The 24,581-nt window shown below is 33.4% G+C and overlaps 1 protein-coding gene across 1 annotated transcript; it reads left to right on the forward strand.

The window, feature by feature from the left end:
• Positions 1 to 4,644: 4,644 nt before the first annotated feature.
• LOC115874195 (homeobox protein zampogna-like) lies at positions 4,645 to 24,254 on the forward strand. The gene is made up of 3 exons (XM_030889292.1): positions 4,645 to 4,765; positions 16,913 to 17,175; positions 23,513 to 24,254. The coding sequence occupies exons 1-3, from the start codon at positions 4,645 to 4,647 to the stop codon at positions 23,909 to 23,911; spliced, it is 783 nt and encodes a 260-aa protein (XP_030745152.1). The 3' UTR covers positions 23,912 to 24,254.
• Positions 24,255 to 24,581: the final 327 nt, after the last annotated feature.

The raw sequence follows: 24,581 nt of genomic DNA on the forward strand, positions 1-24,581 counted from the left end.
TTATTTGTCTATCGCTCATCTCCTGCTAGAAAAAGGTATTTCCATTTAAAAGCTGCCGAATTTGACCCACCCCGTACCCTATAGCTAAATAAAACGTTTTTAAGTGATTTAAGATTTAATTTGAAACGTATATTTTCTTCTTATCTTAGCTTCCTTTGACATTATGTGTCAAACGGTCAGACAATTTATTTCCATCATGTCAGAAACCGAATTATTCGGATTATCTTAAGAATTAGTTACCAATTACCTTAAGAGTTTAAAAAGTGTATTTATTAAAAATATCTCTGTATTGCTCTTAGTATATCTAAAGTTGATAATATTAATGGGTCATTGAGTTCAAGATCGAAAAAACAGCGCAAAGTTGGCTCGGAAATCATGCTCCTTTTTGAACAAAGTGTCACAATATGACATGGCCAGATTTATTGTTTTATTGATTTGACGTTTAAAGTCATAAGCTACTGGTTAAAAATCAAGAAAATGGTGCCTTTTAAAACTAAATCTTAAATAACTTAAAGCGATTTATTTTAGGTATATAGGAACATGTATAATCAAAAAGTAACGAAAACGTGCCTTTACTGGTGAAATAAAAAGTGGATTTCCATTTCAAAAACATTTCAATACGATAATTTTTAATCGCTCAATTCCTATGACAGCTGCGGCCATTATTATATGACATTCGAGCAATCAATTTTTGAAATAGATACCCACATGTTTTCTCTTTATGGCACAGTGGCTGGTAATTACTGAATTTGACGTTTGAGGGCAACATATATATACACATATTTTTGACAGGCAGTTTTTTCGTCTGTACCCCTAAAGATTTTTTTCCCTCAAAACGTCACTGTTAGATATAGAGTGCTTCAATATGAAAACTACAGTAAAATTCTTACAGAGAATTTAAGTATGTAATGAAAAATGGGGACACCTCTTTAATATAAGAAAGTTACTGTCACCTTCCGGTAGGCTTCCGAAGTGCCGTCATAAAATTATTTTTAATCGATAGATCTAATTGTGAAACTATGATGTGCAAAAAATCTTCGAGCTAGATGTTGTAGTTCTCTAGAAACTTTTAATGCACGCTCAGCCTGGGACACCCCTGTATATGCATCAGAAAATTTCATTAAACTACATTATATTTTTTTATTTTAAAAGGATTATACTTATTGTCTGAACATTTTTCTTCATCTAGCGTTTCTTGCTGAATTAAAATCAAATAGTAGTATCACGTCCTATCATTTTTAATTGATATTTATTCTTAGTACCTACTTTTTTCAACAGCGAAAGCATTTATTTATTTTCCAACATTAACCTAGGTTCTTAGATGTTCTTATTATAGTTGTTGTTTTTCTTTTAAAGCAATTTACATAGTTTTAATATTACCAGTAAATTCTCAAGAAATAGTTTTGATTATGATTAGTGAAATTATTGAAATAGTTATGATTTAAAAACAAAAAAAAACATTTTGCCTACTTCATTATGTGGTCAAAGACAATTAGTCTTACTTTTTTTGGCATCAGGGACTATAATATTAAACTATATAAACACCTTGAAGACACGAAATATGAGAGTTCACTGCGTATTTTAATCTCTTGTATTATAAAACCAAAAAATCTCCAGGCGAATTTAAGATGAAGATAATATTAGGAGGCTAGAAAGGATTAGGACTGAGGATCAATGAATTCCATCATGCAAATAACATATTGACTCGCCACCATGTAACACCATATAGCAGTTAGCACCATAGGCGATGTATGAACGCAAATCACAGCTTTTTCACTTATGTCCGTTTTACTGGGGAGGATGTACAAATAGCTCTATTAAGGCTGTGTTCTGTAATCCTTTCGGATAACTCTCCTTTGAGCAATCAGATTAGAAGCATGCAGAAGAAAAAATCGGAAAAATTACAAAAAATAGAAACATTCAAAAATTTGTTCTTTGTGGATCATACAAATATAATATATATCATAAAAATTGTATGTATCTCACGAAACATTTTTGTCTTGAGTTATTACATTAGTTGCAAAAACTAGTAGTTTTATGGGTTTCACATACATGGCAGGAACCAACTCGCTTCTTATTATCTCTAGCTTACCTCTGGAGCATATTTATGAGGAAAACTTTTTAAACTTGGAAATATTCTATGTACTGGCCTTTGTCGTTAATACAGGTTAAGTATAACATATATTTAACAGATTATTATAAAAGAAATCAAAAAAATTAATTAACAATTTAAAATTATTATTTTATTAATGGCACGTATTGACTATTTCCATTCTAAATATCTTGAGAATATTTTTCCCTCGTAAAGGATTTACCAAGAGCCATTTTTTAAGTAAAAATTGACGAAAAATGTATGCCTCTTTACAATTAGTTTGGTTTAAATGATTATGTCCGAGGTAGATGGCGCCCCCTGCGTGATGACAATGGACATCGAAACAAAATTTCATGTCAAAAACACCCAGACACCAATTTTCATCCAAATATCGCTAGTTCATAAATTATAAATTATTTGAAAAAAATCAAAATAAAAATGAAACCTAACCTAACCTATCTCTACGCTCTGTATCTCCGAAACCAAACATTCATATTAAATACATATACATACATAAAAAAAATATATTCTGTAGAATATGCTGACAAATTTCATGTAAATTGTTCGGAGTTCTTGCTGTGTTTCCATATGATATTATATATTACTAAATAAAGCAAAAATAATTAAAATAACATATGATAACCATTTACTTACATAATCGGACGCGTAGCGGCACGGAGTACCGCAAATTTTGTAGTTGACAAGTTTACGACAGAATTGCTACTGAATCAAAATCGTTGGTTATGCAACTACTATGGCCCAAGATGTCAACATCTCAAATAAGAATATTTTAATGGCACCAAACTATATGTCCAATGGATATTTTGTCTTAAACAAAATTAGTAAAATTCTGTTGCACAGAATACTTTTGTGACGCGCCCGCTTGATGGGGGGCTAAAAAATACCTTTATTTTAACTTTTTACTTTTTCTTAATCAGTACATTTCAATTTATGCATCATAGTTGCAAGGCATTTTTTTTGGTATTTAAGAAATGTCTAATTCTTTCTATAAGGAGCCCTAAAAATATTTATTCGACTCTTAGGGCTAGGCTAGAAGTTCATATGGCCTTCCGACTCCATCTTCAGACCAGCTCCATGGTACCATAACATTGCATTATCACCAAACATACACAGTAATACCAAATTTGAGCCCAATCGAATGTCAGTAAGTGGTTCTAATAGCGATCTTATCCGATTGTCAAGCAACCTTAAGAGCGATCAATTCAGTAACAATCAATTTGAAGTGGGTCAAAGAATGCCTAGGGAAGATGAAATTTGGCAAAGAAAATAAAGTTGTCTCCTCACTCCTGATGCCAGTCCACCAAGTTATAGAAGGTTATGAGAAAGTAAATTGTCTAGCTAGAAATAGAGCGAACTCTCCATTAAAAAGACTAGAACCCTTTTGCTTTCCATGCATGGAAAACCAACCTTAAAAGCAGAACTCAAGAACCCGGAAGACACTGGCCTCGTAACCTGAATGGGAATCCTTCAACGGTTTAAGGCACTCGAAGAAATTTTTAGAATTCTCCGGTAGCACAACATTTCAAAAATATCATTAAAAAAAAAAAAAAAATCTTTGGATTGTCACTGGGCTTCTAATGGGTGGAGATTGCCTACCTCACCAAATTCTCAATAGATTTCAGCTTCTAAACAATAACGGCCAATGCAGATTCCTGTGGGTTAAATGGAGAAATACTAAAATACCTCTTCAATGAAGTAGAATGCACCAGATTTACAAATCATTCGTGCCATAAACTTTAATACAACTGATATCGGAGATGGAGAACTAACCTCTATAAAAAACCGTTTCACATACTGGCTTTTGTCAAAGTACTGAGACTGTGTGTTGAGTTATAACTCAAAAAATAGGGTCTCAACAGATCTATAATTAGCGGGTACCAGCCGTAATAATAATATCTGTTATTATGTATCCCAGTAAGGTCAATAAATGCTTAAAATTATCGTTCTAGATATTTTGACTCACTCCGTATATCCAAAGAACCGTAACGATCCGGCAAATAAAAAAAAAACAACATAATTCGAAAGAAATCGAAAACGACTGGCCAATAAACAATTTCGCCTCATTTTCCCAAGGAATCTAAACCAATCAATAACGAAATCAAAAAGCCGGATTAGCTGAGACTCTCCTATCCTTTAAAATCACTAAAAATAATCTATCAATGGAAGTCAGCTTAGGGAAATAATCAAAACTTTTCTTGACGATACGACAGATTTTCTTCGATTCCTTAAGCTCCACCCCCCGGCCGGCTTAAAATATGTTGACAGACAAAGAGGAAAAATGCTGAAACGCGTGGCTTAGAGCGAGAGCTGTCAGACCGTGATTTACTTAGCCCACGCGAGTGGTGTGTCGAGTCGTTTCATTGAGGCCGGTCCGCTAGTTCTATTACAGACGTCGCTCAAAGAAAAGCAAAAGAGTTCTAATAGTTTTAGGGCTCTTACGTCGCGTTAGAGACTTTTATAAAATTAAGGAAATTAATAATGGAAGAGGTGGTGTGTCAATTTACTTAAAGTGAAATCCATGCCTCGCCAAAATGGTGACGCCGTTTTCTATAAACGATATTTTGAATCAGAAATGTGGACAGAAAATTGAAGACGATGAGGAACTGCAAGAGTCTGCACTGGACATGTCCAAAGTTCATCGAACAAATATAGGTAAATTAGTTTAACTATATTGTTTTTAACTATACTCCCCGGCACAAAATTCCGCCACATTAAAAATTTGACTAAGTTTGATCTTTCATAACGTTTTATTTTGTAATTCGATTTTTATGATTATGGTATCAGAGTCAAGATAAATTTATTGGCATTATATTTTATTATTTTAATGGCTTATATTCTTCGTTTAGGTGAGTTTTTTTGCAATAAACTCAAAACACCCTATGGATAAAATGAGACGGGCATTTTGGATAAAAACACTTTCCTGTAATCTTAGATGTATTCCTAACATTTCATTTTTTGAATTATCCCAGTATCTCTATTCTTTTATGGGCTACACATTTTTAAGCAAAGTATTAATTTCAGATATTCTTTTATTGACAGAAACAATAATTTTATAATAATTTTAATAACGTCTATATGTCCACCTCTCGTAGCAATAACAACTCGAGGTCTTCCACGTATCGAATGAATGAATAGGGGTAGTTATTTTTTCTTGATCTATAGTATGATGAATATCAAGCCATAGATCAAGAAAACCCTTTACATGAGCTAAGGCTAGCATTCACCGATGAATCTCAGTTAATGGTATCCATAGCTTTTGTAAACTTTGTGGTGGAATAGGACGACGATGAACAGCTCTTTTAAGTTCATCGCATAAGTGTTCGGTTGGACTGAGGTCGGGACTACAAGGAGGCCATTCCAATGTTCGTAGTCCAACCTCATTCGGGTACTCGTTAACTACTCGTACTCCTAACACGTTACACCGCGCAACGTGGGGCCTGGCATTATCATGCACCAGTATAAATTCCATTTTCAACAAATTCAAGATTGTAAAAATATCTGTACTTTATTTAAAAATGTGTAGCTCATAAAATAATAGAGATAATAGGATAATTCAAAAAATGAAATATTAGGTATACATCTAAAATAATAGGAAAGTGTTTTTTCCAAATCCAAAATGTCCGTCCCATTTTTCCATAGGGTGTTTTGAATTTATTGCAAAAAACAAAGTTTTGAGTTACCCCGGTATAATCTCACCTAACCGAAATATATAAGCCATTATAATAATAAAAAATAATGCAAAGAAATTCTCTATGAACTAATACCATAATCACAAAAAAATCGGATTACAAATTAAAAAGTTACAAACTTTGTTATTTAATTAACAACCCAGATTTTAGTATCTCTTTCTAAATAAAAAATTAAACTTCCCATCTGCCACTTAAACGAGGAAACACAAAATGTTGTTATTTTGTTGTTTGAAGTTTGAAACGCCCGCGCCCTGTGGAGTGTTAAAAAAGCAAGAAATTTAAAAATTATTTTATCATTTAGGTGCATGTTTTCTCGATAGTTTACTTTTTGGTACATCACAATAGCTATATTTTTTTGGACATTTTCGCTTTTGAAGAAGACACTAACATTTTTTCGTAATTTTTTCATTAAAACCATGCCTTTGCTTTTGGTTCCAGTCAACAGACCTATGAAATAGTATTTATAATTTATGTAATGTCACTGTTATTGAAAAATCATATTATTATTGTCTGCTGGCTGTTGGGCACTTACTCTAGCAGTTTTAAGTCCAGAAGTTGTATCTACTGTAGTTCCTTTAACTGAAGTTCATAGAGATCAAAATTATGTCGCTAACAGATTTAGATCTGCACGAAGTACAGTGCAGTCGCTTCCTCGAGAGAAGTTCATATGCTAGACGTCGAGGAACCTTCGTATGAGGACTTTGAATCGAGACAATTGACTTTACCACAATTTACTAATTGTAAGTTTACCACTAAGAAACCGCCGCGCCGTTTGCCAGCTTTTCAAATTTACAATAATGAATTGCACCTAAGGTTAACGAAGAAGATTAAACGAAGCAAATCTTATGTCAAGAAGGCCTGCTTTGGGACCACAACTTACTAGATCTGTTGACTAGGACCAAAAAGCAAAGACATGGTTTTAAAGCAAAAATTACGAAAAACTGTTAGTGTCTTCTGCAAAAGCGAATATCTCAAAAAATAAAGCTATTTAGATGAACCAAAAAGCAAACTATCGAGAAAGGATGTATCTAGACGATTAAATAATTTTTAAATTCCTTGCTGTCTTAAGATATTCCACAGGGTCCATTGCACAGGGGATATTCCACAGGGTCCACAGGGTTCCACACTTATAATTGACAGATGGGAACTTTCATTTTTTATTTAGATAATAAAAAGTCAAATAATTTGCCGCCGGCCACAGGTAAATAATCTTAAATGGCCAACAATGAACATATTCACACTACCTGTAACGTCGCCGTCGCGTCGCGTCGTTGTAACGTGACGGTACGTTATAGTGGGAATCGCGCCTAAAGCAGGAAAATAACTAATGGATAGCATAGGTTTTCTTGACACAAACTATTAGCTGCAAAATTGCCGCATTTTAACTGTAGACTATTTTGCAGCTAGCAATCGCGCCAAATTTCTGAAAACTACCCCTGACAGCAAAAAGCGACTCCTAAACAGCGACCAAAATGCTGGATATGTTCTACATGAGCTGTTGAAACTCGACCATTTTGCATTTAGTACCACAGTGTATTTGGACAATATAGACAGCATAGTTTTTAGTTATTCAAGCAACTTAATGCAAATGAAACTTTATGTAATGGAACAATATTTGTATGATGATTTTTTTATTTAATAAATTATAGGAGTAAGGGTAATAAAAGTAAATAAAAATTTCATATTTTTTTAGTTTTTATCTATGCAAAATGAGATGTCAATAAAAATGTAAAAATAAAAAAGTCTTATATGGTGGTTCTTGGCTTTGCGTAAGCCCTGCCCTTGTCGGTTTTGGTGTTGGTTTTGATTTTAGTGCAAGACCAAGCCCACTCTAAGCAAGTTTGAGTGATAAGAGACCTCAAGCCATTAGCCATAAACGACTGAAATCTACATCTACGATGACCCTGCTATATTTATATATTAGACTGATAAGTAATAAATCTATTTTTATGTTCCTGTTTTGAACATGTTTACAAATAAATTTTGAGAGGCTGAAACGATACCAGTTTGAGGATGTAGATACATTAACATAATATCTAGGAAATTATGTCAACAATAATGACAGGAAATAGATGTGGAAGCGCACTACAGAGAATTATTAAGAGTTAAAAAAAAATTCTAGAGCAAAACATTTCTAGAAGTTAAAAAGTCTGTACGACAAAATATGGTATGGCCATTAGTAGTATATGTAGTATATGCATGTAAAACGTGGGCCCTCAATGCATCGGAAAATTCGAAGCTAGAAATTTGGGAAAGGAAAATACTGTGAAACATTTTTGGAGAAAAGAAGATAAACAACATGGTGGACTAGAAGAACAAACGAAGAAATAAAGCAACTATATCGTGCACCCAGTATAACATGAATAGCAAAAGCACAAAGACTGAGATGACTAGGACATATTGAAAGTATGGATTAACAATAGTTTCTAAAATGATAATGAGACGTAAAATAGGTGGAAAGAGAAGGAGGTGTAGACCGAGAACCGGATCGAAAAAAGATTTTGAAAATGACTTGAGAAGGATAAAAGTTAATGAGTGGCGAATAAAGGCAAAGATAGAAATAAGTGGAACAAAATAACTATGTAAAAATATATAACTATGTAACAAAATAACCAAGTGCCTGTTTTATTAGAACTCAAGGTTATATTCCTTTTGTTGTATTGTTTTCACCTTATATCACACTATATATAGAAAAATAATTTAAAGAAATCCACAAATGACGTGCTTCGACAAATTTTACACGCCACCATCCGCCAAAGGCCGCGATTTGGCGTGACCGCTATTATTATAAAATCGGTGTACGACACCGACTACCACCGGATCCTCGCGAGCTGCTTTTAAGCTAAAAGCTTTTGACACTTGGGTTACTCAATTTTCGTAATTGCCGCCGTTTCTATACCAACAAAAGCTACTTTTTCTTCAGATCGGACACATTAGCGACATGGATCTACATCGACCGTGTTATAATGAGGAACTATAATAATGGACTTTCTGCATGATCGAAAAAGCTATTAGAGGTAATGATTCTTACAGGTATTGTGTTGGCAGGAGTATCTATAGTAACAAAATTATCATTGTTATTATTTTGTTATTAATAATCTTTAAAGTTTTTAATTGTTAATTAATTATTTTTATCATTCATCTATAACTATTACTATAGTCCTCAAAATGACTGTACTAATAGAAGAGAAGAGATAAAATAGACGAATAAGAAGATCTATTATTATTGCCGCATTTACTGCGTTTTCCGCATCTTCCGTTTCTTGTTTGATCTGCTTCGAAATGAGGTTCTTATTTGCATAGTTACATAGGAATTTATTTTGTGGAATATTTGGGATGATTGTCTCGTCTATTGTTTATTGAAGCAGTTTTTCATAAGACAAATAAAGTTTAAAGGAAGTAAAAATACAATTTATTAACGTGCTCCCACATCTTCTTCTTAAGGTGCCGCATGCCGTGCAGATTCCTGCGTAGGCGTTCATCTTTTTCTTCCTCATCAGATGGTTCTGTTAACTGCAGCGACTTGGAGTGCTTGGAAGTCCTGTATGCCTGTCCAATGACAAATATTTCTCAGCCAGGATAGCTTCCTTTGACCTATTCCCCTTTTGCCCCCCTCTATTTTACCCTGGAGAATCAGACGCTGAAAGTGATAGCGTTCTCCACGTAGTATCTGTCCCAAATAGGCTATTTTCCTCTTCTTGATGATTTGGAAGAGTTCACGTTGTTCCAGACTAGCTCTTCTGATAATGTCTTCATTCCTCACACGGTCGGTCTAGGGCACTCTTAGCATTCGTCGTAGGGTCCACATTTCGAAGGCTTCAATTCAGTTTATTGTTGCTACCTTCAGTGTCCATGCTTCCACACCATATAATAAAACGGACCAGACATAGCCCTTCACCATTCTGTATCTAAGGCCGAAGTTCAAATTTCTATCTGTGAGAAATCTTCGCAGTGTCAGAAAAGTAGATCTTGCTTGTTCGATCCTGCATTTGATCTCCTGATCTGGATCCCACGTTTCGTTAACCATGCATCCCAAATATTTAAATTGTGTGACCTGCTGGATGACCTCTCCATTTAAGTAAATTCTGGTGTTCGGAATATTGTTTCTGCTAACAGCCATAAATTTAGTTTTTGTAGTATTAATGTTTAAACCCAGTCTTTGAATTTCACTGTTAACCTTATTTAGAAGGATTTGGAGATCATTTGCATTGTCTGCCAATATCACTGTGTCATCCGCATATCGGATATTATTAATTGGAATGCCATTTATTTTTAAACCAACGGGACTATCGCAGATTGACTCTGACGCGCGTTTCGCTAACCATGTTAGCATCTGTCAATCATCTGCTGATGATGCTAACATGTGTAAAAGTGAAAGTGTTTTGGTGTATTGTGGTGATTTTAGTGTTTTATTTTGACATATACTTTTATGTCTAAATTTTAGTTCATTAGGTCTTTAGGCAAATATTTGCAGCATATCAAAATATTGTTCGAAAATTAAACTAGTAGCGTTATTGTCACTAAATTTTATTTCGAGTTTTCGACATGAATTTTTGGGGTTGAAAGAACAAGTTTTTTGGGGTTAGACCGTTTTTGCGCTGATAGCTTCATGTATAAGAGTCTAGTGATCTAGTAAGTCAGAGAGAGAAAAATGCAAAGTTTTTATTATATATCCACTTAATAAGACGCTAGATTTCATGCGATAGGAAAAATATTTGCTCGTCTTTCGTTACTCAGTACATCTCATTGTACTGAGCTTATTCACCGTACTCTTCGTACACTCGAAAATCCACACCCAAGGCGAGAAATGCCGACGCGGTATACATAGCAACCAAACACTTGTCACTGAATCATTGCCTCTTTTTCATCTTCACTTAGATGATAATGGTATGATTAAAATTTTTAGTTGGTGTCTAATGAATTCTGCCTATAATATAAAATTAGTTTCGCATTTGAATTGTTTCAAAATGTAGTCATGTTTTTATTGATTTATATATTAAATTTTCTTTTAGCCTATACATACATACAGTACGTCTGCTGGATCTGTGTCTATGAAAGGAATGCGGACAAAAAACATTTAAATAAACAGCAATATATTTTATACGTCGACTTGACGAGTACGTCACCGCAAATCTCTCCGCCCACTCATTTTATTGGCTACTTGCAAATTTGTCGAATTTTTATTGATGGGACGCGTCGTCTAATTTTTTACGAAAAACATCGAGAGAATATCGTTTCCCCTCTCACGGATACCCCGTAGCTACAGAACGGACAAACGTACTGTACATACATACTGCCATTACTCGCTGACGAGTATTTGACACGTATCAGAAGATGGTCACGCAAGGCGTTTTCTTTCATGAGCTTTTCTGTGACTGAAAAGCCCAATACGTGGTCTTATTTGTCTACCGCACTCCGGACATTCAGAAATCTCATTGCTTTGTTGCCTCTTAACTTTTTGGTTCTCGCTGTTAACTGAGTTTACAATTCTTCTCCATTGAGTTCTATTGTGAGCTGCTATTCCCACTCATTCTGCACGTTAATCCCCTTTAAGTTTTCGTGGAAAATGTCCTTGTAGCTTTTGAGTTGTCCACCCGGCCTCCTCTTACCATCTACAAGCTCACCGTAAAATAGTGATTTTGGTATGCGGTTTTCTTGCATTCTGCATACGTGACCAGCCCATTTTAGTCGGGGTTATGTTTAGCCTATACGGTGATTGGGGAGATATCCCACTTCAACTTTTAAGTGTTTGTATGTTTTCATCCCAAGGTCATTCAATTCATTGGCCATTTTTATTCAAGACTAGATTAGCCAGCTCACTTCGTACCGGCTAACGGTGAAATGAAGTGTTTTTTTCTCAATCTTCTTTCTTCTCAATGATTGAGACCAATAAATTGTTTTCTATATTTTTGCTCATGTTTAAGTGTTTTCTATATATTTCAACATATTTTCAGATTTGATTATGCAATTTTCTTAACTATTTTCCATTGAATTTCTATTCTGTAATATCTAATATGCCACAGATTTACAGTAGATATCAATTATTACAAATAAGTTATAAAGATGCGTGACATGGGACACTTCAAGTCCCAGATATTGACTTCTATCTCTATAGACAGAGGTCACTATTTGTTATATGAGGTGTCATATATGTACATATAGGCTTGATGCATTTCAACCAATGTTTTTAAATTCCGACAGCAGCGCCCCATATGGCAGAAATCACAACTGTTCGCCCACTTTATTTAATTTAAATAATATTGAAATCAAGATCTCAATATTGTGATAAAATCACAATATTTAAATATTTTGGTTTTTACTAGTGCAGTTATTAAAATTCTATACTTCTCAGGTACGAATTTCCAATTTAAGTGAAAAAGAACCCGAACTGGGCATCGCGTTGTGTTGTAACTTCTAACAATATCAAATGTTAATAAAATTACCGAAAAAATGTTATTACGTAAAGTAGGGCGTAATTGAGTGGTTGATGGGTGCGATTTCATAAGATAGGAAAAGTAATAACATTCAATAACATTCTCCTGGAACATATTTTATAGCTTGCCTATTCCTATTAGATAATCAAAAAATTAAATAGGTTTTTACTATGAGGGGATAAAATATAATTTGATCAATATTATAACGGTTTTCATTTTTTTTTAACCAACCAGTGCTTAATTTTTTTATGAACATTTTCTAAAATTATAATTATGTACGTTTAAAAAAATTCGTTATAGCCTAAATAGCCCCAGTTATATTCCCACTAGCAAAACCGTTGCTTAAAACTATGCTCGCTACCGTAATTGAATTCACCTAAAAAGTTTTATTAGTTTGAGTAATAAATTATAATAGTTATAGACCTTTTGGAAATATCAAAATATATACCTTTTAATTTTTTTACAATTTTTATAAATTACACTTCCCAACACTTTTAGAATAATTATATAGGAACTTTTTCGTGTACTCCCTATCACTTTATTCAATGAAATATCGCACATGTTATTTTGCACAAATAATTTAAATGAAAAGGCTTTAAATGTGTTTTCTTTCTCGTTACTTTATTTATGTAGTACTTTTTCTTAACATGTGAAGTGCATATATTGGCTTGAAGAGGGCAATTCACTCTACAGCTTATTCGATATCATATTAAAAACATAGTTTAAGTTACGTTTAGTGTTTTATTTTTGGTATAAGTATTACGCTAATGTCTGTTCGTTGAAGAACGTCACAGGTACTTACCACTTCAGGTGGTACGAAATGGAAATTTCCTCTACTTAATGATGAATATATTTTAGTCAGTTATTATTACTTTTACCAGTGGAATTTAAAAATCGTGATTAAAGAAGAAATTATGGTTTTTTCAATATTTTTATTTGAATTAGAGTTTCTAAATGAAGAGATGGGAAATGATTTTCTATATCAAATTTGCTTTGCTTGGTACACTTTCCTGGATCGTATTTAAATCACATCATCGGCTTCATAGTATTTTACATGATTTTATTTAATCAATCCATTTTACCAATCACGTAATAAGCAAGTATAAGGTCTCTGATATAACTTTCTCCATAGGTTCTCTACGCACAAAACAAAGTTTAAATAATTTGCTGTCACGTCACTTGTCAATCTTCTCATGAGATCTGACAGGTAGCAAGTAGCAGGTAACGCCACTCTGGAGCCCTAACAGAACTATGCAACATTATGGTCAAGTCATAGATAAAGGAAATAACTTTAGATTGAAATGCTCGGCTTTCCGCTAAAGCTAAACGTATAATTGTTTTGGGGCGCATACGTTGTACGGGATCTGGCGCTGCTATAGCGGTTGCTAAGAACAACCGCAAACAAGAACAGAAAGAATTTTCTCTTGTCAAAGTTAGAATCTTCAAAAATTATAAAATCTTTATAATTTTCGAAAAATTTTATAATTTAAACCGCCCTCATTGTAAAAATACCAAAAAGTGTTTAAAGCGTCCATTTTCAAAGCAATTATTGCTATCTTGTGACTGTAATTTAAGTTTTATTTACTCAAACCAGTAATAATTGTGAAAAAGTGGCGTTAAAAACTTAAAAAGCTGTGGGAACTGTGAACTGCAAAAACCATCATGGCTTTATTTAAAATTGACTTTCTTATATGCAACACACTGTGGTTTATTTATAAAATTAAAAGAATAATATATAAAATTAAAAGAATAATATATTTGGCGACATTATTCCGGAAAAAGCTAGTTATAACAAAAGCGCCAGATAGTATTTAGTATTTACATTGTCCTTATGGGCACTTTCCAATCTAAACTTGTTTCATTTATCTATGGGCAGGATTACCACAACAACAATTTTGATTGTGCAGAACTGGACCATAAACATGTTTGGTATTGTGTAGTATCCAAGACCAATAAATGTAAACTATGGAATAAGACGTATGTTCGCCAAATTTTAAAGCATGATTAAGAGTCTCACCTCCACTCGTTTGTATACGCCAATTTAGTCATTTCCCATTTTATTTCCTGTCATGCCAGCAAGGATTGCAGTGACGTTAAAATTGATGCCGCGAAACTAACGATTTTATGGACAAATTAGATCGGTTAACTAAAAACTGTAAACTATTCAGGACTGTTTAATCGGCCAAATTTGTCCATAGAAACTGCAGTCCATGCTGAAATAGGAATTGAATAATATTCACCTATGCAGACGAGTGGAAGTGAGACTGTGAACTAAAGTGACGTAATTGAGCAGTGAAATTCGGCCAAAGTACGTATTATGTATTATTTAAAGAATTAAGCAATCCTGTCTATTTACCGTTTTTGGCTATTGTCTATTGACCATTGACTCACGACCCAGTGCATACTCTGACATTTTACTGAACACTTGAATACTGATTATGGAACATGATATTTCTTAGTTCAAATTTTAAAGTATACGTTAACATTGCGGCTTCTTTTTATGTACTAACTTTTACATAACTTTTTATGTACTAACTTTTTAGATAACTTCAGCTGATTTACTGTTCTGCTGTTATTTTTTGTACGAAATATGTAAATTCTCAAAATGTGTAGCTCAGGGGATTGTGGTGTAGCTGTGCAATCATTGAAGCCAATGTGTAAGTACCGGGTGTCCCAATAAGAATAGCTCTCGGCTGTATCTCGGAAAGTATTAGTCGTAGAGCTTGCGGAAAAAAATATTTATAACTAAACAGAGCATGAGAAATTGCTGGAAATTATTTTCTAGTTTGTAGAGCGGCCGCTAGAGGGTGCAACTGCTATTAAAAATAAGAAAAAGGAGTTTTTACACAATTTTGCCTAGATAACGGATACTATAAATAATAGATTCATAATCTTCAGTAAATTTTGCATATTTTTTGTTAGAACCATTTTCCCCTATCTGCCAAAATAAAGTGGTGGGGGAAGCTTAGATCTGTTTATATTTAAATGTTAATAACTCCGGACTGGTTGATCAGAATCCAATAAGTGGGGGCTCGTTTAAAAGAGCGTTTCTTACTCGATATTATACCATATAAACAGTAATATTAAGCTGTTGAATGTAGACGCTAGGGGGCGCTGTCTTACAATTTAATAAAAATTGCGCGTTTTTTCAAAAAAATTAAATGCGATAGTATATGTAATTTTAGCTAATAAAGAGTACTAAAAGTTTAAAAATTCAGCGAAAACCGCATCATGATATCTTTTTTCAAACCAAAGTTTTTAGCAAAATTATAATAAATACGAAAAAATAGGCCCTTAACTACCTTATCTTTCTAACACAGCCTCCCTAGCCCTCTTGATTATGGCCTTTCTAATAAAAAATAAGATAGGAAAGATTATTTCATTCAAAAAATCGACAATGTACCAGAATACCATAATATAGTAAGTGTATTAACATCTAATAATTAAGATATCAATGAGAGGTGACTAAGAAACGACGCCTCAGAGAATTCATGGTAAGCTTTGGAAAAAAGTTGCTTTTAAAGAGATAGTTTAAACTGAAAATCTCAAAATATTATTATATCAACAATTTGATTGTCTCAACAGCGTTTTTTATCTTCTGATTGCTTTTCTAAAAATGCCTTTCTTCAAAAGAGAAAAAACGCTGCCAAGGCTATCAAAATGTTGATTTAATAACTCTTTGACGTTTATACTATTACGTCAAAAACATCTTTTTTCCAAAGCCTACCATGACTTCACTGAGGCGTCCTTTCTTATTCACTATCATTGATATCTTAATTATTAGATATTAATACATCTGGTATTATCGTATTCTGGTATATTGTTGATTTTAGAATAAACTAATCGTTTCTATCTTATTTTTTATTAGAATGGTCATAATCAAGAGGGCTACTGTAACCGTATTAAAAAAAAATAAGGTAATTATGGGCTTATTTTTTCGTATTTATTATAATTTTGCTAATATCTTCGGTTTGAAAGAGGATATCAAGATGCGGTTTTCGCTGACTTTTTAAACTTTTATTACTCTTTACTATCAGCTAAAATTATATAAACTATCGCATTTAATTTTTTTGAAAAAACGCGCAATGTTTGTTAAATTGTAAGACAGCGCCCCCTAGCGTCTACATTCAACAGCTTATTATTATTGTTTATACGCTATAATATAGAGTAAGAAACGCTCTTTAAACGAGCCCCTGTTGTTAGATTCCGTTCATCAGTCCGGAGTTATTAATGCTTAAATAAAACAGATCTAACCTTCCCACCACTTTATTTTAGCAGATAGGGGGAAAATGGTTCTAATAAAAAATATGCAAAATTTACTGAAGATTATGAATCTATTATTTATAGTATCCGTTATCTAGGCAAAATTGTGTAAAAACTCCTTTTTCTTATTTTTAATATCAGTTCCGCTCTCTAGCGGCCGCTCTACAAACTTGAAAATAATTTCCAGCAATTTCTCATGCTCACTTTAGTTATAAATATTTTTTTCCGCAAGCTCTACGACTAATACTTTCCGAGATACAGCCGAGAGCTATTCTTAGTGGGATACCCTCTACACAATTGTGTAGCTTGTGGCAACCCTGTCTATGGGTCAAGTTTGACAATCTTTCAAACACACTCTTCTTTTAGTTACTCTATGCCACACTCTCATTCACCCCCTCCACTGTTCATTCCAGACTCGCCGTCTACCAGCCCCCGCTCGCCTTCGCCACCAAGCTACTCTTCACCACCTCCCGCGGCCTCAACCAATCGCTGCACCGCCGCGGCCTCGGACGAGTCCGGGCGCGACTCCGGAGGCGCCGGACGAAAGAAGAGGTCGCGGGCGGCGTTCACGCACGCGCAGGTGTTCGAGCTGGAGCGCCGCTTCAGCCAGCAGCGGTATCTGAGCGGGCCGGAACGGGCCGACTTGGCGGCCGCGTTGAAGTTGACTGAGACGCAGGTGAGTTGAGATTTATTATACCGTGTCCAGACTAGAGATTTAACGCTTCGGGAAAAATTGAAAATAAAAACGGTTTTTTACCGTTTTTTTACATACCTTGGAAAAAAAAACGGAAAAATTGAAAAACCACAAATTATATTTATAGAAGCACAAATAAACATAAATTATCAAATTATACATTCTTGTGGGGTCAATAGTCAAAATCAAATAAAATTTTTCTTCTTATAATATAAAAATAACTTTGGTTTCAAGTTTTTAAACAAAATAAATGTAAAAAAAAATATTGAAAATCAAACTTAAATTATCATTTCAAAAAACAGAAACATTATTTAGCAAAAAAAATAAGAGGAAGATCTCCTCCGAGTCCGATCCTGAGTCTTCGGCTTCTGAGTAAGGGTACGAACATAGTGGAGGCAGGTTTCTGCTTTCCGGCAACCAGCGCCGTCTCTGGGGACCTATTCTTGACCACTCGCATCTTCAAATATCGCTCGCATCTCGCACCTCCTAAAAAGCCATATAACAATACACAGATGAGTAACTTTGCGTATATGCATCACGTGTATTGTATATGGCTATTTCGGAGATGCGAGAAGGATTCGGAAGTAGATAATTAAGAGGAAATTTACCTGATTAACTAACCTAACCTAACCTAACCAAACCATATTCAAACGCCGCGCCCGCCTCGCCGGGGCCGCACATAGGTGTATTTGGTTTATAAACCTGGCCAAAAGTGATATTTTTTTATTTTCATTTTTTATCTTAACTGAATACAAATCTATAAATACTAAATGTAAGCACGTTTATTAGTTATTAGCTTTTTTAAGTCGTAAGTTGACTGTCAAATAAAGAATATATTTCAGTTAAAAGTATGAATTATCTTGAGTGTATTCTGAATATTTCTAAGATTATAAAAATAGTGGAATTATTTGTAGTGCTTTTTTTGCAAATTGTTCATAATAACTGTCATGATGGATACAGAGCCAGCTTTGTTTGTTTGCTCTGTTCTGTTTTATGCCATATTTTTATTTTGAAACGTAATTAAAAAATAATACCGAAAATCTTGAATTATTTACAGCACGATTTATTAGTAAAAGATAAGATTAAACGGATTAAACGATGAAAACTATATTTTGATGAAAAATAAATCAAAATGTCCTCGAAACAAATGGGCATTTTTTCGAATTAATGTATTTTACAAAAATTTGGATATAAGTTAATTCAACAGATTTTCTAGTTTATAGGATGCGGAAACTAACTTTAAAATTTTAGAGAAATATGTACTTTCCAACTATTTCGATGTAGAATTGCAATAGGAAGCACAGATCAGAACTTATTCACCGTATTCAGAACAAATATCTTGAAGACATATTAGAAAAATTTCCAAAATAATGTTTGTATTATTTTTTTACCTACTTTATGTTTTATGTTAGAAATATAGCAATTGCTTTTATTTGAAACAAATATATATAATAATAATATAAGATGTTTCTCTTTATTATTAAGATATAAAAAAATATAGCCCAAGGAACCCAAAAGAATTTTGAACACGAGCCCGCGACTTCCTCGCTACGTCACTATGGATAGATCACTCTTTCTCTTTTTTCGATGTTTCCGGTTTTGTTTGGCTATTCGCCTGATCTTTTGTCTGTTGTTCCATGCATATGAGTCATGTTTGAGTTGAGATTATTTCTACTTTCCGTATTTAGATGTTCTAATGAGTAGAAATTGGACATCTATTGCCACTAATCAACACATACGTGGCGGTATTTAAGTTTTTAATCAGACCATTCTCATATAACTAAGAAATAGTTTATATCATCGAACTAACACCATAAGTATGCAATGACTAATCATCATTTAATGCTGAACTAAATAATATTAAAACGGATTTACTTCGTTATGGTTTTTCTGAGACATCCCTGGACAAAATTATATCAAATTATAAAACTGACCGTTTGGCACACCACCCTGAGGAAAATGCTCTCTTTCTCTTGGCTATTTCATATGTAAAATATCAGAAAAGATCAGGCGGGTTGTCCACAGGGAACCTTGGAAAAATGTAAATTTATAAAAGCCGCTTTTCTATCAAACAAAAACAACTTTAGTAATTCAAGTATGAAAATTTACACAATCTGGCCACCATTTATCAAATGGACCGCCGATGCTGCCATGTCTCGCGCTTGACTGCATCCAACTTTTTCACGGGTGAATAGAATGCTCTAATATATCAGCTCAGTAAAACGGCCGGTAATACACTGACCAAAAGGTTCATCGTCATCATCATCATCATTAACCAGCCACTAAAGTCCACGGCTGGACGCAGACCTCTCTCGTTTGCTTCCGTAACTCCCCATCTTGAGCTATTTGCATCCATTTACTTTGTTTTGTTACTTACAGTTGGTTGGAGGACGGCCTGTACTCCTGAATGCGTCATGTCGTGGTCTCCATTCTATTATTTTCTTCGTCCATCGGTAATCGTTTAGCCTTGCAATATGCCCTGCCAAATTCCATTTCAAAGTAGGTACTTATTTTTTCCATGGCATCCATGGCTTTTGTTCTGTCTCCCCCCACCCCCCGTACTTCGATATTCGGTACTTTGTCTCTCAGAGATAGCTCCAACATCTTTCTATTGCTCTTTGCGTTATTCTGATTTTGCTTACTGTTTTTCTTGGTTAATGTTAGGGTCTCCGCACCATACGTTCTAACAGGTAGTTCGCACTGAATACCTTTCTGTTCAAACATATCGGAAGTGCCCCTTTGAAAATGTATTTCAATCGTCCATAGGCGGCCCAAGTCAGTCCTATTCGTCTGTTGAGCTTGCAAGTTTGGTTATCGCGGCTTACACGTATTTCGGTCCCATGTACTTATAAGCAGTTGTTTCTTCTATTTGATATTGGTTAATACACAGGGTGTCCCAGACTGAGCGTACATTAGAAGTTTCTAGACAACTACAATATCTAGATCGGAGATTTTTTGCACATCATTGTTTTACAACGAGATCTATCGATTAAAAATATTTTCAATATAGCAACTTTTTTATTTTAAATGGGTGTCACCATTTTTTATTATATACTTAAATTCTCTGTAAATTTTTATGAATTTTTATATTAAACACTCAATACCTGACATTAACCGTTTTTGAGAAAAAAAATATTTAAAATTTTTGGACGAAAAAAACTGCCTGGCGAAAATATGTGTATAGTCTAAACAGTCTAAACATCAATTTTAGTGATTACCACAGCCACTGTGCTATAAAGAGAAGACATGTGGCTATCCATTTCAAAAATTAAATTGTTCGAATGTCATATAATGCATGGCCGAAGCTGTCATGGAATTGAGCGATTAAAAAATGATCATATAGGTAAATCATTTTTTTCAAATGGAAACCCACTTTTTTATTTGACTAGGGAAAAGGCTGTTCAATTCGTTTCGTCAACTTTTTGACTATACATGTTCCTATATCTAAAATAAATCGTTTTTAAGTTATTTAAGATTTAGTTTTATAGCGTATATTTTTCTTCATTTTAAAGAGTAGCCTACGACCATGAACGTCAAGTGATATTGAAAACAATTGATCTGGCCATGTCATATTGTGACACTTTGTTCAAAAAGCAGTATGTGATCGATCATCATTTCCAAGCCAATTTTGCACCGTTTTTTTTTCGATCATACGGTTATTATTAATAATTAATATCTATTAATAACTATTAGATATCACTAAAGAGAGAAAATACGATATTTATTTTTATAAATACACCCAAGTAGCAAATTTTATTTTATAAAGGCTGTATAAACAGCTATGTGATAATTTTTATAGGATACCTCAATTCATATAACGTGCTATATGACCGTAATATGATAGCTTTACAACCAAAAAGGCCCATTTTATACAACCGTTTAGTAGTATAGAAGTTCTATAAAAAGGTATACAACTCTTATGCAACTATTTTACACAGCGTTATATGACTATTATAAAACTAGTTTTATTGTGTATTAGTGGTCACATCTAAGAAACAGAACAATAAAAACATTTGATCATTTAGCGAGGTACAAGAGTATTTTATTTTTACCGAAGAATATTAGGAGCAAATTATATTTTAAGCGTGTCGTAAAATGAATCTAGAGGATGTGGGTTGTTAAAAAGGAGACTTTACTCGACAATGAAAATGGCGGGTAGAGCCAGAAGGTACAACAAATATGTAATATGAAAAATCATTAATAGGGTTTGAAAAGTAGGGACAATTTTTGTTGCGCCGAAAATTTTACTGGTAGATTATAGGTATGTATTTGGCAAAAAATTAAAGCGCTTTAATTTCGATTAAGGTTTACATATAAATTTAAACAATAAAATAAAATAAAATTTTCAAAAATTCTTATTTTTAATTTAAGTAAACACTTTATTACTGTATGTGGGAATCTTATCACTGAATAGTTCAAAAATTGCTCAAAAATAACATTTTACAATTTATTTTGATGTTTTTAATTTTGCTTCATATAATGGCGGCCATAGGCCATACAAAAATGCTGCCTTAAACATGGCGAATTATAATGCAACCATTTTATTATAAATGAATCCCTTAAATAAGTCTTTGTTGTAAAATAAAACGGTATAGGATAAATATCTATCATTACGCAGAATTTCCAGGCACTATAGAACTATTTTGGACATATTGAGATTTGTGACAAATAGATGTTGCCAAATCTCATTTGATTAGTATTTAAGGTAACAAACATGATCAGATTTTCATGGATTCATGCACGCAATGCATTTCATGCGTGCCCGACGAGTGAGCGGCAACCTAAGGATTTGGAAAAACAACAATAAAACAATACAAACATTACTACAGTAAAACTTTTACATCAACGTGGCAACAATGCTTTGAAGAAGCCAGACAACACGAGATTTTGGCTTTTGAGAAGTCAGGGAATTCTCGGATTATTTGCCGTAATTTCGAGGAGTTTTTCTTACATGCTCTTTATAACTACCACTGCGTTTGTTAACTTTTTACCAACTTTGTCCAGAATTCATAATAGCTGTGATTGATTATACTCGTACGTAGATATTACTTTTGCAACAACAACAATAACAAAATAAATAACTAGGTATACCATTTAATTTAAAATGAAGTTATATTATACATTACCAGTTTTATAATGTAGATATTACAGCGAATTTATTTTGTTAATCACAATTTATTATATAACAACAACACCAGTTATATAGCCTTATATTATCATATAAGGCTATATAACTGGTGTTGTATACAGCACCGTAGTTTAACGCAATTAAACATTCCATCATACAACGTAATACAACTTTAATAAGACAAGTTTAAGTAACTGTTATATGATCTTGTGACTACTAGTTATATGAATATTATAGAACTCTTACATGGTGGGTATAAGAGTCTAATAAAATAATGTGTTTGTTATCATATAGCATTGTCTTATTAAGTGTTACATCATACTAAAAGAAATGATCGTTTAATGCGTTATAGGATACGTTATAAAAACCACTAGAAAATAGTTTAATATGACAAATTTTATTAAAAAACAGAATGGTCGAAACCAACGCTTAATAAAATCAAGCAGTCCTTAAGACAACGCTATTCGACTGTTATAAAATAGTTCAATCCTTTTAGAATTTCTTTTTGCTACTTGGGCACTTTTTAAATTACTATTGCTACTTGGGCACTCTTAAGGCAGGCAATATTTATAATATAGGAAATTCAAATAATTCGTTTTCTGACAGATGGAAATAAATTGACTGTTTGACACTTAATGTCAAAGGCAGCTAAATAAAATCAAGAAAAATATACGTTTTCAAACTGAATCTTAAATAATTTAAAAACGATTTATTTTAGGTAGACGAACATATATAGTTAAAAAGTAACGAATTGAAAAATCTTTTCACTAGTGAAATAAAAAAAGAGAGTTTCCATTTGAAAAAAAAAATATTTATGATAATTTTTTAATCGCTCACTTCCATGACAGCTACCGCCATTATTATATGACATTTGAACAATTTAATTTTAACTTGATCTGAATCCGGTTTGCTCTGGCGGTTGATATTGGTCTAACTTGGCAGTCAGTCTGACTGACCGAAAGGTTATGTAACTTAAATTAAGATAAATTTGAAATTCATTTGGTATCAGTTGCATTTATGGTTATAGCATTTCATTTTTCTATTGCTTTCGACCAAGATAAGTTTTTCTAGGATAAATAACCCCGAAGGACTTGTATAGAGAGTATTAAATATTTTACATTTCCTTTATTATTATCTTATATTAATGAAAATAAATACATTTAGGAAATTAACAAATTATATTTTTTGCAGGTTAAAATATGGTACCAGAACCGACGATACAAGACCAAGCGGAAACAGCTCCAAATGCAAGAATCTAACTTACTCAACTCCAACGCCAGGAAGGTGGCAGTCAAAGTATTAGTTAAAGACGACATTCCTATCTTCCTTCAACAAAAGCCAGCTCTATATCAAAAACCTAGCTACTTTCCAGAAGCTGGAAAGAACGAGTTCTTTGTATACGATCAGCTCAATAAATCTATGGGACAGAAATACCCTAAAATGTTACAGGAGTCGATGCTGAGTTTATGTCAGCAATACTCTAGTCAAGTACAATTGTTTCCTTACTTTAATTATTACCATCCGTCGCTTTTTGGTAGTTTAAGTCAGCAAGATGATGACGTAGCATCGGAAAGTCGGGAACAGAATTGAGATGTACTATATCAAAATTAGCAATATTAGAATTAGGTGTTTTTTTGTTATTTAGTATGATACCAAAGAAAGACGCTATACACAAAGGAACAAAATGCTCACTTTTGTCGACTATTTTTTCTGCACTAGATTAATCGGATATTACTCTACTTTATACACACTCACTAAATATGTTTCTGTAGTCAGTCGGAAATAACCAAAACTAAAATAATAATCTACTTGATAGATTCCCGAAATAATTACCAAAGTTTTCCACATTCAGTGACAGCTGACGATTAGGTCAAAAGCACAGGGACTATTAGAAATAGGAAGGAATATCAAGTGATTTGAGAAAAATATCCATAAAAATATTCAATACTCTAATGAATTGATTTGATTCTATAGACTCTCCGTTTTTGAATTTTATTTTTTTCACTATTTCCGCAATGGTAATTTTCTATTTGATTTAGTATATCAGAGAAACAATGTTTTGTGATATGCATGTGTACATGTATCAGAGATTACTAAATGCGAGGGGCGTCTCACTGTTGGAATTGCGCATTTTTTGGTACTAAATAAACGGCAGTCGGTGGCATCAGTCGGCTATAATTATATGGCAGACGTAGGCAGTCTTCTTCGCAGTCAATGGCAGTCACTTGGCAGTAAAATGATACTTTGGCAGTACATGCAC

The sequence above is a fragment of the Sitophilus oryzae genome, unplaced genomic scaffold, assembly GCF_002938485.1.
Source record: "Sitophilus oryzae breed Bouriz unplaced genomic scaffold, Soryzae_2.0 scaffold_1241_pilon_pilon, whole genome shotgun sequence".
Classification (NCBI taxonomy): Eukaryota; Metazoa; Arthropoda; class Insecta; order Coleoptera; family Curculionidae; genus Sitophilus; species Sitophilus oryzae.